This window comes from Triplophysa dalaica, chromosome 15 (assembly GCF_015846415.1).
Source record: "Triplophysa dalaica isolate WHDGS20190420 chromosome 15, ASM1584641v1, whole genome shotgun sequence".
NCBI lineage: Eukaryota > Metazoa > Chordata > Actinopteri > Cypriniformes > Nemacheilidae > Triplophysa > Triplophysa dalaica.
The window spans coordinates 14,115,329-14,129,113 of record NC_079556.1 but is presented as its reverse complement, the minus strand read 5'-3'; the positions used below and the strand labels follow the sequence as shown (position 1 = coordinate 14,129,113).

The window sequence follows — 13,785 nt, the reverse complement described above, 5'->3', positions numbered from 1 at the left end:
GCATGAAACATAGCAAAAATGACTAAATGTAAATAAATGCAGTCCCCCATGAGCCGGTGACATGTGAACTGTACATGTAGAGGGCTGCATTGCGATTGGGTCTTTTTGTACATCATTTGTATTCAGTCACCTATACATTTCAATCTTTCCTTGGATTCTAACATAGTGTCCTTCTGGTTTTAAGGGCTGCCATTAGTTATTTATTTGTATCATTTTTATGAAAACTGATATCCAGCACCACTTTTGAAAATTGCTTTTTCTCCTTTTCAACAGCCGTGCATGAGTTTCCCGAGGATGTATTCACCAACAGAGAGCGTGCGCAGGGGGCTGTACTGCTACACATATTTGCGGTAGGAGAACTTTGTGCATGTGTCAATCAACATGAATCCTTGCTCGTCGTGACCTCGTCACCCTGGATAAATAAAGCACATCTTGAACATTTTATGATGATTATGAATAGTTTGTCTGCTCTTGTCATCATTTGTGTCTGGTCATGTTATTTAGTTGAACAGTTTGACTTCACACTGCTCAGAACACCTTGTCTACAACTGCTTACAGAACAATAATCCACCCACACATGCGTCCTAAATTTTTATTGCATGCAAGTTCAATTATGATGCATGGCTTAATAGGTTTGTGTGCCTTCTCTCTCATTTCAGGCTCTATATATGTTTCTGGGTCTTGCTATTGTATGTGATGACTACTTTGTGACCTCTCTAGAGAAGATCTGCGAGGTGAGGATGAATATACAGTGGCAATCGCCTCAATTCACTGGCAGATATTGAAATCACTTGCAGTACACTTGTTCTTTTAACACCAAATTGCTCTTCTGTTATACTGGATTCTGTAATACAAATGTGTGACTATATATAGAATGTTGCATTTTAAGGGCAGTACATTAAAGGGGACTACATTGGGGATAACAGCTGGCAGAGCTACTGAACTGTTTTTATAGTAAATTAACCGACTTGAACAAAACCGTTTAAGATAATTACTGTCAGACTTGCAATCCAATCTTGCTGTGTGCACAGTTTCTATTATGCATAATGTATACCTTTTCTGAGGACTATATAATAATATAATTAAAATATAATATAATTTAACATTTACATTTTCTGTCAGTTACTGGTTCGAAAGGGCTGCACTTGCATACAATGTTTTCTGTCTTAAACAAATCTTGGATAACTTGGAATATAGAGCATACAGTAAGGCATCTGGGCGTCCATGATTAATGACCTTTTTTTTCAGCATGTTCCTTATGTAACGCCTTTAGTGGTCTAGACTCGAAGTGGTTTATGTGATTTATGATCTCTGCTTCACTGAGTGAATCATTCTCACGACATTAGAAGTTGCACCTGAGTGAAGATGTAGCCGGAGCGACGTTCATGGCAGCTGGAAGCTCTGCCCCAGAGCTGTTTGCTTCTGTAATCGGTGAGTCACACGTGCAGGTGCTTGAACATGCATTATTCATGTAGTAGAATATGCTGTGAATTAGATCTCTGCTTTTGCGCAGGTGTGTTCATTACTCATGGAGACGTAGGGGTGGGCACAATAGTGGGTTCAGCGGTCTTCAATATTCTTTGCATTATCGGAGTGTGTGGGATATTTGCCGGACAGGTGAGTGACTGTCTCACAGCTCTAGTTATTCAGAGCTGCTGTCAGGTCTTGACCTTTTAACAGTTTCTTTGGAGCACTGCGATGAGAGATAGAAAATTACTCTTTACTCTCTTGGTGGGACCTTCTTTTATTTTGAAATGTGACTGCATTGCATTGGTGATGCTTCAACTAACTGCACTTAAATGTCTCAGAGGTTGATTTTTTTTTTAGATTAAAAATACAGTTTTTTTTTAGATAAAGGTCATGTCAAAACTGATACACTTCACTTCTTTTCATTTGACTGCTTTTCACGCCCTTTATACAGTGTATATATGTTTTATTGTTTTACCCTGTTCCCAAGCTCAGATTTTTCAGTCTTAAGATATTTAAATACATTTAAAGCGTATGTGTGTGTGTTAAGATTAGAAAATCTGTTGTGTAAAAATGATGTATCAATTATTACATTACATATTAAGAATTCAAAACTGTCCCACTGCTTAAATTACCTAAATTATCCTTAACAAGTGTCATTTTTTAACAAAAATGTTAACGTCAATTCACTACATCTCAAATTGTGTAATGTGGATTTAATTCACAAGTTTGACCACATAAAAACAGTATTTGATAACTAATGGCGGTCCAGTCTGACCTTTTAAAAACACATTGCTTTGCTATTTTGGTATCATTTTAGACAAATAAGATCTTTATTTCTGGTTTATGGCATGACAAGACATGAGACATTCTCACAAAGTTAATTTTTTCTTATGTTCTTTACAAGTTCTCCTTTTCCCCACAAGGTTGTTTTTCTCACCAAGTTTGCTGTGTTCAGAGACTCAATCTACTACACTTTTTCTGTGGTAGCCCTTATTGCGGTAAGTGACATTATGGATGTAACACATTTATTGTTATTGTTTGTTTGAAAGGGGTTTTGGTCTCGCATTGAATAGTACTGCAATATAGATCAAAAATAATTGTACATACATTTACATTTAGTCATTTAGCAGACGCTTTTATCCAAAGCGACTTACAGGTGGGGTAAGCAATAGAAGCAATTGGGACAGCATAAGTACAAATGCATAAGTGCAATCATAAAAAGAAGACAGCTCTGTATACTGTTTTAGGTTATATGAGATAAGTTAGAGATTTTCTCCATTAAGAAATTGATATTTAGTGATTGTATAAACTTTCGGAAACATGAAAAAGTATATGCAAAAGGAACAATCTTATGGTATTGTGGGTAGTTTCTAGGATGTCCCAACTACCAAATCTATTGGACTTTTAACTGTCCACAATGTGAAAATCTTAAAGTATGGGTAAAACGAATTCTGAGAATTGTTTCTCAACACATTATAGATGTTAGAAATGTATTGCTGAAACACATTACAAAGACTCGGTTGTATATAGTTCTGAATTGTGGACTTTACCAATTCCCTGATCAGGATTTTTTGGGCGGGTTTATACTTTTGACCAGATTTTGCCAAGTGGTTGATGTCCTCAGGACAAATATTTGGTTGACCTAAGGACAACATTTTTATAAATAAAACCTAAACCCAGAACAAACCCCAACCTTAACCATAACTTACCCCTAAAATCAGAGGGAAATGGTTAATGAAAAACAATGTTCTAGAAGCACCTAATCCTGGTTGGAAGATTAAACGTAAAATAAACTGTAAACTTATTTCTGAAATCTGATTGGTTGATTTAAATGTTGTCCCAGGGTCAACATGATGTTGTTTTAACAATATCAACCACTTGGCATAAACAGCAGAGCAGGGCTAAAACGGGGATCAATGACGCATTGGAGCGTCCAAGCATGCATGGCCCCTCCCCTATTAAAAGAGCGCCTAGCCCTAGCATCTAGGTGTCTGCTCAGTCATGAGCTCAGGGTTGTAAGCACTCAGGCACTTGCAGGCTCTCTCACGATCTCACTCTGCCCAACTAAACAAATCTTTCGCCAAAAAACATACATATGGATGGAGGAGAATAACGTGAACGGAAGGAGGATCACTACGCGCGATCGCGACATGCTTCATTGAATGATGTTTAATTAACAAATTTCGAGAACAGTAATTCGCTCGGGTGGTTCGTTATGAGCAATCTCAGTATCTAACGTTACCTTACCAGCTCACTACAAATATACAAAGCTGTTTTACCTGCATTCTCTCTACAGTCTTCAGGCATCCCTTCACCACCCCAGCTCCTCACCACTAGACTGTTTTCTCCCGCAGGACAGAGGGGGAGCGCTCTTGGTTCAGACTAATACTGGGCCCAGAGCCCTCTCACCAGACAGGGGAAGACTATTGAGAGTTTGGAAGAAACTGACGGGCTCTGAGGCCTCTCCCCGGACAGCACGCCGAATACGCATTCCTTTTTAACCTGCATTATTATCTGCATAGGCGAACTTGTGAATTATCTATAGATGAAATCCCCCTAAAAAACGTATTGACATATAGCCTACTGGGCTGGGGACTTATAACGGTGGTTCAGTGAAGCGAGAGGCCGTAACTCCAGGATTTGGGTGCAGAGTCCTGCTTATTTTACTTGAATGTTTTTTTCTCCATTCAAATTTGTCTAGATGGTTAATAACACACTTTTTTTGTTGTGTGACAAACTCGGAACACATATTTTAATGTTACTTTACAGTTTACGGCTTGTTTGGAAAACCACACAACAAACCTAAAAGTACCTTTGGTATTCCTGAAACCTTAAGTACAAGTTTATATTTTTTCAATAAACTTAAAATATTAGCTTTTATGTTTATGTGGTATTTAGTTATGGTTAATTATGTCGGAAGGTACTAGAAGCTTTTGCCACTTTTTTTGTCCAAGGCCCACCCAAGAGCCATATTACTGACAGGTGAAGCGACAAATCGTTTTGTGTCACGTCATGTTTAGAGGCGTGGAAATGTCCCCGCAGTAACAGACCGGTGTACATTCACAAACGTGTCAAAAGTTAACCGCAACAACAATGATAATAATTTTATGCCGTGAACCTCGCATACTTTTAAGAATTAAGTTGAATGAATTCTTATTGCAACCGTGGACCCTTAATGAATGTGACACGCAAGTCTCCTGGAAATCCTGTGAAATTCAACCAATCAGATGACGACTATGAACTAGGGATGTCCACGAATTATCGAAAATTTGAATATTTGATCCGCAAAAACTATTTTAATATTAAAAATGCTAATTGAATAGTCTTATCATTTGAATAAAACTGCGTCACCACAAGGTTAAGTTACCACTACAGACCTTAAAGTTAGTCTTATTTAACGCTTCTTCACTTCATCTGTAATGATTTTATAATATAAAGAAAGTATAAAAAATCAGTTGTATATGTTCCTAAATCTTGTTCACTCGGATCGAAATCTAGTTTATTAAATGTAAGTTTACACACCGGATGCCGGGGTCGCATTTTAGGCTTGGCTGACATCACGATATTAAATGTTTCAAAACTGGTGAGCCACAGAATTAGTTAACATTATTACAGTAGGCATAAAGATACCAACGTAATATTAAATGATTAACAATAAACCATTTCTTACCATAACATACCATACCAGTGGTTGTTCTTAGTAAATTCATATTCGTTCGTAAAAAAAATAGATTAAGTAATGCTAATTTCAACAATTTGAAGCATGAAAATGTACATTTCACTGCAACTACTGTTAATGAATTTGGCCTTAACATAAGACTGGCACCTATTTCCATACCTAAAATCCAGAATTTTCCTTCTAGAAGTTCAAATAGGGTCGTCTCCAAGTGAAAGCCTGTAAATAATTTGCACAGATGATTGTTTCAATTTGTTTTAAAACCGGCTGTGATTTTTCTCAATTTAGTTGAAATAAATAGCCCTACCTTATTTATTGATGCAAATGCAATGCAAAGCTAAACGAGACCGACACTGACCATGAACGACAAAGAAAACAATATTTATATACTGGGCTGATCAGCAGGAAATGTCTTCCTCATATGACTCTCACGTATAAGGGAAACAACCACTATGGCTCCGTCTTTGTTGCATGGTCTTTTTTTAGGATCTTAAGAGAGCTTTCAAGCCCATTTACTTAATTTATTATCAACATTATAAACAATAAAGCTAGATACTCTTTTCATATCTGGGTTTTGTTACCGGGAGTTAGAGAAGAGAAGTGCGTTTTCTCTGCTGTCAGCTTGTTGAACAGACTTTCACCAGAGAAAAATAGACCTATATGCTTGTTTTTCTTATCAGGAACATGTAAAAAAAAATAAACAAGATAACCATACATCACAGACTGTAAATATATGTTGGGTTTTGTTTGTTTTGTTCTGTCTGTTCTGTTTTATACAGTTCCGTGCAGATTTATATATAATATTATTGCGTTATGAATATTTAATGATAATTATAAGCTTGATGTGAAATTGTGACTAAATAAAATCTAAACAAATTACGTCATTGTTAGCTTGATTTAAATAATCAAATGTTTGTTTTTATAAGCTCAAATATTAGAATATGAAATTATTGTAAAATGCCCATCCCTACTGCGAACGTGCTGAAGTGTTTCCAGAAAAGTGTGCCTTGTGCATCAGACTTTAAGCCAACAGTCCATGTATGTGACATCTGAGGCTGAGACAATGGTTAGTTACAAATTGTAGTGTCATTTTGGATTTATATGCCATTTTCCAGTACTAAGGTTGAGGATGGGGGACAGTTGTGCTATATAGAGCATATAATCTGAAAATGTATTGAATTATTTCTGCTTTCACCTCATGAATATTTACACAGACTCTTTATCTTTTTTTTCAGTTTATTTACGATGAGAAGATTGTATGGTGAGTCTCTGTCTGACTTATCCTTTCAATTATCCTGATTTAATTAGTTGGAGGCAGGATTCTGATTGGCTGTCATCTTTCTTCCTGCAGGTGGGAGAGTTTGATACTCATCCTCATGTATGTTGGCTACATCCTCATCATGAAGTGAGTCTTTCCTTGTGTTCTGTACTTATACAAACATGAGGAAGTGTCAAAAGTATTGGGTACGCAGTTAGTTTGGAATAGCACAAATAGGACCATTTCAGTACCATGAAATGTTATAATGTACCATACTGCTTGGAAATAGTATTTTGTTTTGTAGTTTCTTAATAAATCTGTTTCCCTTAAGGTTCAACACTAGTATCCAAAACTACTTTTCGGGGAAGGAGGACAAGGGCGTTGCCAACGGTAACACAGTCGTCAGCGAGATGGAGGATGGTAATGCATGTTATGAGCTTTTTTGGGATGAACCATCCTGGCCGTTACTCAACCCAGGTAAGGGTAACTAGACAGGCTTCCTCATGGGCTAACAGCTAACAAACTTTCCCTGTAATTAATCATCTCTCTTTCAATTAATGCCACATTCTACCTTCTGCCGTTTTGAAAAGCCTACGCCAACCAAACGCTCGCTTAAAGTATCCAGTAACTATCTGACATGTCTGACACTTCGCTTCCCTGCTGAGTAACCGCGGTATGCTTTCTGTTTCAGAGCGCGGCTAACTGTTGTGCTGTGTGATGATCTTTCAACCTTCCCCTGCTGAAGCCTGTCTGTTTAGCCTTGCTAAATCTGTACTGGCTGCTGTCTTCTCCTGCAGTGCTCTGTGTGTGTCTGTGTGTGCTGACATCTTACTCCTAGTGCCATGTGGTACAATCTTTTCACATAATGATTTGTGTCATTGGGAGTGTATGAAAAGGTTTGAATTTAATTTCGGTTAGTTTTGTATATATTCCAACAATAAGCATAGGTAGATGTACAATACAGAGATACAATTTTTTTTTAAATACAACTGGGTTAAAGATCTATGCACGGATATTGTTATTAATAACTTCCTTTTTTTTTTTAGCATTTATCGTTCTGTGTTCAGTCAGAATGTTTGTGTCTGTATAGCTGTCTTCTGGTGGTGTCCTGCTGTAATCTGTGAGAAAACTGAGGTTTTCATTTAATATTAGTGTCAATGATGAATGAGCATAATCTCGAGGGGCTCAGAGGTGGGCCTACAGTTTCTTTCAGTGGAAATCGCTCTTTTGACAGACATGAGCTTTAATTGAAATTAGTGACATATCCTTTGGCATGTTGGTGTCTGTCTGGGAGTATCTATGTTTCTGCTGGTTCCAGTTTAAAGTTGTTTTTTGTCTCTCAGGGATGTGTCATTTTTTGCATTATAAACTGTTTTTTCCCACTATGTTTGTAGTAAAGCCCAGTAAAACATACACTCGGGGTTCTGTTGTGATGGTGGATGAGATGATCAATTCGAGCCCTCCACACTACCGGTTCCCAGAGGCCGGCCTCAGGGTCATGATCACAAACCACTTTGGACCTAAGACACGTCTCCGTATGGCAAGCCGTATTATCATCAATGAGGTAAGAATAAACATCATCAGATCATCAAACATCATCAGGCAAAGTATGTTCTTAACCTCTCTTAAACAAAAATTAAACAAAATAATTATAGATTTTGTTCATAAACTTATTTGTATTTTTTGTGCTTTAACCATGCTGATGGTCTGTTGTGTTGAACTGTCTGAGATCTTTTTTTCATCAAAACCTCACAGCTACAGACATGTATTTGGACCTTTGAATCTTGTGTCATTTGTCTTGCTGTGTTTTGAGCGTCATTTGTAAGAAAGGATGTCAATTCGGAGCCAATGGTCGAGTGGTTTGCGTCTTGGGCAACCCGAGTTTGAATCCCAGATCGTGGTCCATTCCTCCACCCCATCCCCTCTCTCTCATCCACTTCGCTTGCTAAACTCTCTTAAATCCCTGTTTATCCTATAAAGGCAAAACGGCAAAAATAAATCTTTAAAAAAGACAGCATGTCAAGTTGAAAAAAGTCCTTTTTAACACACTTTGTAAGACCACTGTAGTCCCTTTCCGTTACACATACAAGACTGTTTAACAGTATGTGAATGCACTATGAAATGCACTTGACTCAAATAGTGTATTACACTTTGATAAAACAAATGGGTTGTTATTGTTGTTATATAGAATTTACTGTGCATAAAGGTTTGAATTGGTGTATAGCTTTAAATCTAATTAAAATTCAATCCCTTATATCAAAATGGGGCATATTTAACACTGGGAGACCAGAGGCTGGAATTATAAACTATAGTTCAAAAGAGCTTATTATGGACTAGCCTTTGTTGACTAACTCAGGATTGTGAAGTTCTCTCCCCAGGTAGCCCAGTTCTGGGTGTGAGACTTATTAAACGTTTTCTATAAATATCTACACACGGGTGCTGAAGAAACAGTGTTAAACATTCACTGCTGAGGAATCTTATAATGACACGTCAGCTGGTTTGCAATTAGGTTAGTACAGTGGTTCCCAAACTGGGAGTAGGGACCCCTAGAGGGGGCACGACAAGGTATTGTCAGCTGTGATTCCCATGATGACGAGTTATCTCATCATAAAAAAAACGTTCCCCGCCAAAGACAAGTTTTTAAGGCAATCAGTGTTTGTACTGTTATACAGCAGGTGGCGCTGTTACACGCCTTCGGAAAAAGTACAGAAGCTCTGAACCTTGAACGTATATGTTTTATCTGTTTGAATAATTGTTCTGACAGTAATCTGGGTGGAGTCTTTGACCAAAAAATGTTAATTATCTCAGCTCTGTAATCAAAGTTTTTTTAAGCATTTTTGAAGAAACCTACCCACATCTAAGGGGTGATAAAAAAAGAACTAATGAAGATAGAAGAGTACAGTTTCTTTTCTTGAAAGCTGAGACTCAGTTCTATAATTTGATATATTGTTTGTTCATAAATTAATTACAGAAAATATACTGTGAGCCATCAAAATTTAGTGTAAATGTTAAAAAACGCTGGCGGGCAACTTTTTTTTTAAAGGCTGGCGGGGAAAGAGTTAAAGTGAGAAGTTCCTTATTTAGGTTTTTTAGTAAGATGTCACACAAATTTCAGTACTGTCATTACAATGTTTCAAATAAAGCCCTTACTGTTTATTTACTCTCATTATTATTATTACTACTACTACTATTATTATTATAACGTTGTATGTGGTGGGGATCTAGTTGGGGCTCGAAAACATATTTTACACGATCCCAGTGGTTCCCAAACTATTTTTGGTGGGCCTTCCTTTTGTAAAAGGCCTAAAATTGATCATGGATAAACTATAAGGTTACAAAAGAAGTCAGCATTGCATTATAAGTTCATAATAAGAGTTAAATGTACTATGTATTGTAGACATGCTTTGTCTTTCACAACAGGCCCAGATGGAACTAGCATTTATATGCAAGGCATCATTTACATAATATAAATCTTAAAGGTACAATATCAAAATTGGCCTTTTGTCTGAAGGAGGCTACAACTGCTGATATACAACAACTAGTTCTAGTATGGAATATACGATTCTATTAACTCATTCGCCGCCAGCCTCTTTTAAAAAAAGTTACCAGCCTACGCCAGTGTTTTTTAACATTTTCACCCAACTTTAATGGCTCACTGTAAATTTTCTGTAAAGAATATATGGACAAACAATATGTCAAATGAAAGAACAGAGTCTCAGCTTTTAAACAAAAGAAACCGTATTCTTCTACATTCTTTTGTTCGTTTTTTAGAACTCCGTAGATGTGGGTAGGTTTCTTCAAAAATGCATCATTTTGATTAAACAGCTGAGATAATTAACGTGTTTGTCAAAAATTGCGCCCAGATTCCACGTAGAACAATCATTAAAAACCGCTAAAACATATACATTCTAGTATCTGGGATTCTGTACTTTTTCCCAGTGGTGTGTAATAGCGCCACCTGCTGTACAACAGTACAAACACTGATTGCCATATGAACTCGTCTTTGATGGGGAAGCGTTTTTTTTAAATGACGAGGTAACTCATCAATAACGGTGAAGGAGTTAATGGAATAGGAAGGGATATTCATTCAAAAATGAACTGAAAATAGTTGTTTGGTAAGATCTATTCTCTGCTTCCTATGCGGACAGCAACAGCGGCTAGTGAAGACGTCTAATGGGGTGGATGGAGTGCTGGTGGTTGATAAGAAAACTGACACCATTGAAAATGGCATCATAACCGAAGACAAACTCAGTGAGGAGCCTGAAAATGAGATCTCATCTCCCTTCAGCCTGCCTGGTGATGCTCTGATTCTCTCACACATTAACACTTTTGGTCTTTAACCTCATGTAGTGACGTGACCTCAGGCTGATTTTCAGATCATCAACTTAATTAAACTTTTAGAAATATTTGACTTCTGTAGATGGAGGTTTGATTTACTGTTTCTTTTACGTACTTATATATTTCTTATACTTTGTCCCAACCACCACAGTATAAGAAAAGCAAAGTATAAGGCATCCGGTGTAATCACAGATGTCGTCATCTAGAAAAGTTTAAATTTTATGGAACAAAGTTAGAGAAAAAGTATTAGATGTTTCTATAGTGAATAGCTTCACATAACATAACATAATTAAATATTGTACTGTGTGTCTGTGTGTGTATGTGTATATACAGTGAGGAAAATCTGTATTTGAACGCCCTGCTATTTTGCATGTTCTCCCACTTAGAAATCATGGAGGGGTCTGAAATTGCTGCACAAAGGTGTCTTTGTGCAGCTAACGATCTCAAACAGATGCATCTAATTTAGGATAGTAAATGGTGGACATCAAGGCAGTGGACATCAAGGCAGGCTAACAGGTCTTTGAGGGTCAAAATTCTAGCTGATAGACAGGTGTTCAAATACTTATTTGCAGCTGTATCATACAAATAAATAGTTAAAAAAATCATACATTGTGATTTCTTGATTTTTTTTAGATTATGACTCTCACAGTGGACATGCACCTACGATGACAATTTCAGACCCCTCCATGCTTTCTAAGTGGGAGAACATGCAAATAGCAGGGTGTTCAAATACTTATTTTCCTCAGTCTATATATATATATATACACACAGTATATACACATTTGGTGTGGACAGAGAAAAATCCTGATTCAATAGACTGACCTTGGACGGATGCGATGTACATTATCATGTATTGTTCAGTCATGTTTTCTTTAGTTCTTTTCTTAATTTTATGGATTTCTTTATTTACTGACTTCTAGAGTTTCTTTTTGTTATGGATTAGTAGGGTGTTTTTGTGTGCAAGTATATTTTTGTAAGTATGTAACTTCCTAATGACCACAGGTGGCGCTATGGACAAAGTAAAATTTTTCGTCTCCTGGCCAATTTCACTGTTGCTGTTCTTCACCGTGCCCAACTGTGCCAAACCACGGTGGGAGCGTTTCTTCATGCTGTCCTTCTTCCTCTCTACACTGTGGATCGCCATCTTCTCTTACTTCATGGTGTGGATGGTGAGTTTGTTTGTGTGTGTATGCAATTATTTTTAATCATACAGTCAAAAGTGATAACAATGGACATAACTATTAACACATCTCGCTAGGGTCCTGGCCATTTTAGTGGTCACTATTGACATCTCTGTTACTTTCTCGGGTGTTGGTCATTAGTGGCAGCTGTTGTTGACATCACTATTTCTGTTGCTCTGGTACTGGTCGTAAGTTAGTAATTATTAACAAAACATCACCATGTCGCTTAAACCTAGGGATTAAAGCAAACTGTAAATGTTAAAGCACATATCCAGGCCCACGTCGTTTGTGCTTCCGCTGTGATCACGAGGATGAATGATACCTTAAAGTATGCAGAGCTGTGTTGTTGTGTAAGATCTTGCATTACATATTATTTTTGTGATCTATGCACAGGTCACCATTGTTGGATACACACTTGGAATCCCAGATGTAATAATGGGTATAACTTTCTTGGCCGCTGGCACCAGCGTTCCCGACTGCATAGCTAGTCTCATTGTCGCACGGCAAGGTAAGGCTATCATTTTCTGATTCCCTCCTCGCCTAACTTCTCTGATCTTTTATCAGTTTTAACCTTCCACGTTTGTGTGTTCAGGCCTAGGGGACATGGCTGTCTCGAACACGATTGGCAGTAATGTGTTTGATATTCTGGTTGGACTCGGCGTTCCCTGGGGCATCCAGACAATGGCTGTCAACTATGGATCTGTGGTATCTGTCTTTTTTCTCACCCCCACACATAATACTCACAGACATACACACAAGGTAGTAAAATTACTTTTTTTTGTCCTAAGGTTCAAATCAACAGTAAAGGATTGGTTTACTCGGTTGTCCTTCTGCTGGGCTCAGTGGCTTTAACTGTGAGTAAACAATTTACCTCAAATATAATACGAGGTGAAAGTACAACCCCTTCAAATAGATGGTAACTTCTAACTTAAGTGAAGGCTAATCCTAATGCAATGGCATACAGTATGATAAAATGTTTTTGAACTCTGTAACAACATTAGTCAGGACCTTTTTCACAAAGCAGGGTCTAAGCGTAATTCTGTGCAAAGGTCAACTTCACCATAAAAAGTTTTTACCCAAGGTTATCCCCATACTGATACTGTTGGTCAGACGTCAATATTTGGTGTTTTAAATACCCATGTGAGATGTCCCTTAACGTTTTTAAAGCTTTGTATTTTTAAGCATGATTTTTCATAGTCAATCAAGTAAGTGCCACTTTTACATTTGTCACATCCATACCTGTCCATATTCCTTATAAATGGACACATGAAAGAATAAAATATACTGTTTTAATGTTCTTTGAAGAGCCATCCTTTCTCCATTTCTTGGGTATTATTTCTTCTGGTTTTTACATTTTAGTTCACAGAAATCCACATAAAAGTATGTTGCATGTTTATGTCTTTCTTTTTCTGACATACAGACTTTCAGCAGGCTTCAGGAAACTAAATACATTTTCTGAGAGTGTAAATTAAGTGTTGATAAGTTTTGACTGTAAATGTCATATCCATAATACAGGAATTTTATGTGAAGTCTGGTGTGGAAGAACAACTTCAATACCTAAAACCCAGACATTCATTTCTGAATGAAAGGAGAAACCTCTCCTCGCTATTCAGCCATTAAGAGTATGTTTACACGACAATGTTTTAAATTAAAAACAAAATATTTATGCATTTGGCTGTCTGGTTACATGACAACGTTTAGGCTGCAACTACTTGCCTGGCTTGCATTGTACAGTGTTTTTAGTCATATTCACAGATCATTTTTAATGCATTGTTGTCTATACATGAAACTTTTCATCAACTTCTAGTGTATTAATGCTATACCAATTGACCTACAGAAACATTTAGGATTTCTGACTTTTA

At 37.1% G+C, this 13,785-nt stretch overlaps 1 protein-coding gene across 3 annotated transcripts in view; it reads left to right on the top strand.

The window, feature by feature from the left end:
• slc24a4a (solute carrier family 24 member 4a) overlaps positions 1-13,785 on the top strand; it is a 63,814-nt gene that overhangs the window by 46,457 nt on the left and 3,572 nt on the right. For 2 of the 3 annotated variants that reach the window (XM_056767209.1, XM_056767211.1), the window contains exons 3-16: positions 274-350; positions 660-734; positions 1,347-1,431; positions 1,514-1,617; positions 2,394-2,468; positions 6,382-6,407; positions 6,498-6,551; positions 6,736-6,881; positions 7,799-7,968; positions 10,553-10,700; positions 11,745-11,911; positions 12,317-12,431; positions 12,516-12,628; positions 12,712-12,777. In XM_056767209.1, coding sequence (XP_056623187.1) covers positions 274-350; positions 660-734; positions 1,347-1,431; positions 1,514-1,617; positions 2,394-2,468; positions 6,382-6,407; positions 6,498-6,551; positions 6,736-6,881; positions 7,799-7,968; positions 10,553-10,700; positions 11,745-11,911; positions 12,317-12,431; positions 12,516-12,628; positions 12,712-12,777 — 1,421 coding nt within the window. The remainder of the gene's footprint in view (positions 1-273; positions 351-659; positions 735-1,346; positions 1,432-1,513; positions 1,618-2,393; positions 2,469-6,381; positions 6,408-6,497; positions 6,552-6,735; positions 6,882-7,798; positions 7,969-10,552; positions 10,701-11,744; positions 11,912-12,316; positions 12,432-12,515; positions 12,629-12,711; positions 12,778-13,785) is intronic. The other variant, XM_056767210.1, reaches the window with a different exon arrangement.